Source organism: Symsagittifera roscoffensis, chromosome 3 (assembly GCF_963678635.1).
Source record: "Symsagittifera roscoffensis chromosome 3, txSymRosc1.1, whole genome shotgun sequence".
NCBI classification, from domain to species: domain Eukaryota; kingdom Metazoa; phylum Xenacoelomorpha; order Acoela; family Convolutidae; genus Symsagittifera; species Symsagittifera roscoffensis.
The window spans coordinates 45,168,952-45,172,627 of NC_087064.1; the positions used below are offsets into that span (position 1 = coordinate 45,168,952).

Consider the following 3,676-nt stretch of genomic DNA (forward strand, 5'->3'; position numbering starts at 1 on the left):
CCGAGGCCCAGCCATGAACTCACTATTTTTGCATATAACTAAGTTAATCTGAGCGTTCTGACCGAAGCCTAAAACAGTAACGATTTTGTCGACCCGGTGTTAAAAGGACCATACAGTCGTTTTACAACCTATTTTTTTTCCGTCAATATGTACTTCCGGACGAAAGTTACATGTTCCTGCCCTCACAAATCAGAGATCATCTTCTGCTCTTATTCCTACTATTTGAGAGCTACAACACCTCTACAGGACAGATCAGAAGCCACCAGACGGTTCGACGCTCGCCGCATGTGCTGTTGGTATGCATATCTTTCGGGGTTTAACGAGATCAGACTACCTAGCCACCAGTAGGATTAGTGCGGGGTCGGTTTGTAACCTGCTACGAGAGCCGCTGAAGCGGATGAGCGAAATAATTGATAAGTTCTAAGACTTAGTAGATGATGGATACCGCTAGCTTTTGAGATTCAGGGAGCGGCCAGACACAACACGGATTTTTTTTTGAACTAGCTCTGTAAGAATATATTTTCACGTTTCGAGTTGCGTGTTCTTATTGTAGAAACGTAACCCGTATCCAGTTTAATTTTAAACACATCAACACTAATCATCTAATTTTTTATCTCCCATTATCTTTTCCATATCTAGAAAATTCCAAGGGTTTTGACTGCAATATGTGAGGAACGGACACCTGACTGTAACCTCGGATGATACTTTTAACCTTCTGGCTGAGAATTTTATTTACTGCATACCGTAAAATTAATTTCATCCCGTTTACAGAGTTTCGAGTCGATCTTAGACAAGCTCATCTCTTACAATACAAGACTGCTTCCAGAATATTGCTAGACTGCTACGTGAAACTCTTTATGTTTTTCCCAGTTTAATCGAATTCCTTTCAGAAAGTATAATGTAATATTACAGCATGTTTTCGCAGCTTGTTTCACGAATCATAATGTAAGCGAATGTTTTGTAATTCAATTTATTATGTTTTATCTAACAATGTGTTCCAAAATTGGAGGAACTGTGTATTCAGGTGTGTTATAGTTTTTCCACGCAAAATCAGGTACCACAAATAATCATCGGAATGGTTCGAGTGATATATCATATTAAAGACCTTTCAGTAGTGATTCATAAAGTTTTCCCAATGTGGAGAAAAAATTAGGAGGTTATTAAGATTTGTCTAATTCTGAGCAAGTTACGCTCGTTTCAGGGAAATTTACTGTTTTTAGAGGTTTGGCATAAAAAACTTTGATTTTACCATAGAGAAAAGTAATAGTAATTTTCGACCGTTCATTTAGCGCTTTTTTGGCAAAATAGTTCTCTAAAAAAACTTAAAAAAATATTTTGCAAAAAGTTTAATTTATTAATTTGTTGAAGACAAATGTCGATCATGCCTAATTCACTAATTATCTACGTGATCGTGTAGTTCTCGAATAACACCACTGACTTAAAACAACAGTTGCTGTTTTTTTAATTATTTTGGTCGGAACATTCTGTGCTACTCGCACTACAATTGGCTATCCTTGTATATGTTTTAGTTTGGTGCTTGGTAATCTGTACCCCGCATATGCCTCATTCAAAGCGGTCAAATCAAAGAACGCCAGGGAATATGTGAGTAAACGAATGTAGTTTTTGAGATATAATTTGATTTTTATCACTACAAAGTCTGCTGAAAAATTTGATCAGGCATTGCGTCTTCTGGTAAAATAAAACAGTTCTGTACAGTTATAGTTTAAGCTGATAATTTATTTTTTGTTCAGCTGAATAAAAATTTTCCATATTCAGGCAAGATGGATGATGTACTGGATTGTGTTCGCCATTTTTGCAGTTCTAGAAAATTTCACAGACATATTTTTGTCTTGGTACGTTTGGTTTCCGAAAACTATTAGTTTTTTTTAAACGATTATTTTTTTCCGCCCAACGCTTTCTTTTAGGTTTCCGTTCTACTACGAGTTGAAGATTTTATTTGTAGTTTGGCTTCTTTTGCCAACCTTCAAAGGATCCAGTTTCATCTTCCGACAGCTGCTCCATCCGTATCTCGTGAAAAATGAACAGGTAACACTGTTGTAAATTTATTTGCTGTCACTTAAGAAACATAATTTTAGCTATTTTAGGAAATTGATCAATACATTGAGTGATTGAAAGAGTTGGGCTCGCAAGCACTCGTAACTCTGGGGAAACAAGGCATTGATGTTGCTCAGCGCACGATTGCACAAAAAGGCGTAAGTTCTTTCTTAAATTCCATTCAATAAAAACTGCCGGCAGTTGCAAGATGTTTACAATATTTTCAGCCTGTGTGGCGATGTGTATCAGCGCAATATTTGGGTCAAATCATGTCATATGTCTGCTCGTTTTAGTTCTGTTTAACTTTTATTGAGTTCTTTGAATCTTTGAAAAGTCTTTACGTAACCAAAATTTCCATAAGTTTCGTGTAGCAAATTGAGATTAGAGAAAAACTTGTTAGCGTCCAATGAGTCGATAACATCACATATTGTTGGTAGAGGCCAGCTTGTTTCAATCTGACTTTTTAATCGTCTATAATCAACGACTAATCGGTGCGTTCTGTTCTTTTTCTTAACGAATGAGGATGGGGCTGCGCATTTTCAATGAATTGGTTCAACTAGGTTGCCTTTTTCCAATGACTCCGCGATATTTTTCATGACTTTCCTTTTTTCAAAGTTCATACTTCCGTATGCCCGCCGAAATTGTTTTGCATCAGCATTCATTTTGATTTGTGCTTGATTCTATCTGAAGATCCTAAGTCCGCTGAACTGTATGAAAGGACTGGGTTATGTCTATCAACTCCCATCTGTTCTTTCTTGTTTGCTTCTGATGAAAATTAAACACCACCGAGCCTAACATAGTTATCTATTTGTAAAGGCTACTGATTCAGCGGTCAATCCTTGCTACTAAAGATTCAGTTTATTCGAATCCTGTTTTTTAATTGTTGCAATGAGCATCTTTGCTGTCATGAAATATGTTAATAGCTTCATTTTGTATGTTCATTTTTTCACGAGAAGTTTTCTTTGGCTAAAACTCATCAGTGAATCAGCTACAAGTAGTTCGGTTTGTTCCTTTGAAACTCTGTGAACCTTCAATGAAACCTTCTGTGCAACTGAGGGTGGTATCGTTTTCATCTTTGATGCTTTTTTTTACCAGTTTTTAATGTCTGCTGGTTACTCGTTAATTTCACGCTGCAATTGCAAAATTTTGAAATCCAGTCGTTGTTTGTGCTGATATAGGTAGCGATGTCCAATGTTTCGTGTTGTACAGCAATAGTTCCCCAATGTACAAAAAACCTTCTTTATCTATCATGAAAGGCAGACCAAGAAGCAGTGTAGGCAGTTATCTACGTTTTCAAAAACTTCCACTTACTTTCTGTGAAATTGGGCTTCAATTAGATTTTGATGTACGCAATGCCAAATAATTTTAACGCCGAGTTGATAGATACTAAAATTTTAGTTTTGAAAGCCTTCAGGTTTCCCAGTTTTCCAAGCCATTTCTAATTGTCGAAACTTATGAGCGAACGCTGTCTAACAGTCTCGTTACCAGTTTGCCATTCAGTTGTAACTCCACATTGAAACATTTGGCTTTGTTAGTGGAGCACTCCCTGATTTTGTTGGTTTGTTCCGTCGTTCTATTTCAAGGACAATTTCGCTTAATAGGGGTCAAACTAGCACAAGTA

The 3,676-nt window shown here is 36.7% G+C and overlaps 1 protein-coding gene across 1 annotated transcript; it reads left to right on the plus strand.

Annotated features, from left to right (window-relative positions):
* Window positions 1–887: 887 nt before the first annotated feature.
* Window positions 888–2,303, plus strand: LOC134842692 (receptor expression-enhancing protein 4-like). Its single transcript, XM_063859144.1, has 6 exons — window positions 888–945; window positions 1,530–1,602; window positions 1,777–1,853; window positions 1,926–2,046; window positions 2,106–2,213; window positions 2,283–2,303. Exons 1-5 carry the CDS (start codon window positions 914–916, stop codon window positions 2,127–2,129), a joined length of 327 nt encoding a protein of 108 aa, XP_063715214.1. The 5' UTR covers window positions 888–913; the 3' UTR covers window positions 2,130–2,213; window positions 2,283–2,303.
* Window positions 2,304–3,676: the final 1,373 nt, after the last annotated feature.

Coding starts and splice junctions, on each gene's coding strand:
- LOC134842692 (XM_063859144.1), top strand. CDS start 914: ATGTTTTCGCAGCTTGTTTCACGAATCATAAT. Junction 1,603..1,776: donor CAAAGAACGCCAGGGAATAT/GTGAGTAAACGA, acceptor TTCCATATTCAG/GCAAGATGGATGATGTACTG. Junction 1,854..1,925: donor ACAGACATATTTTTGTCTTG/GTACGTTTGGTT, acceptor GCTTTCTTTTAG/GTTTCCGTTCTACTACGAGT.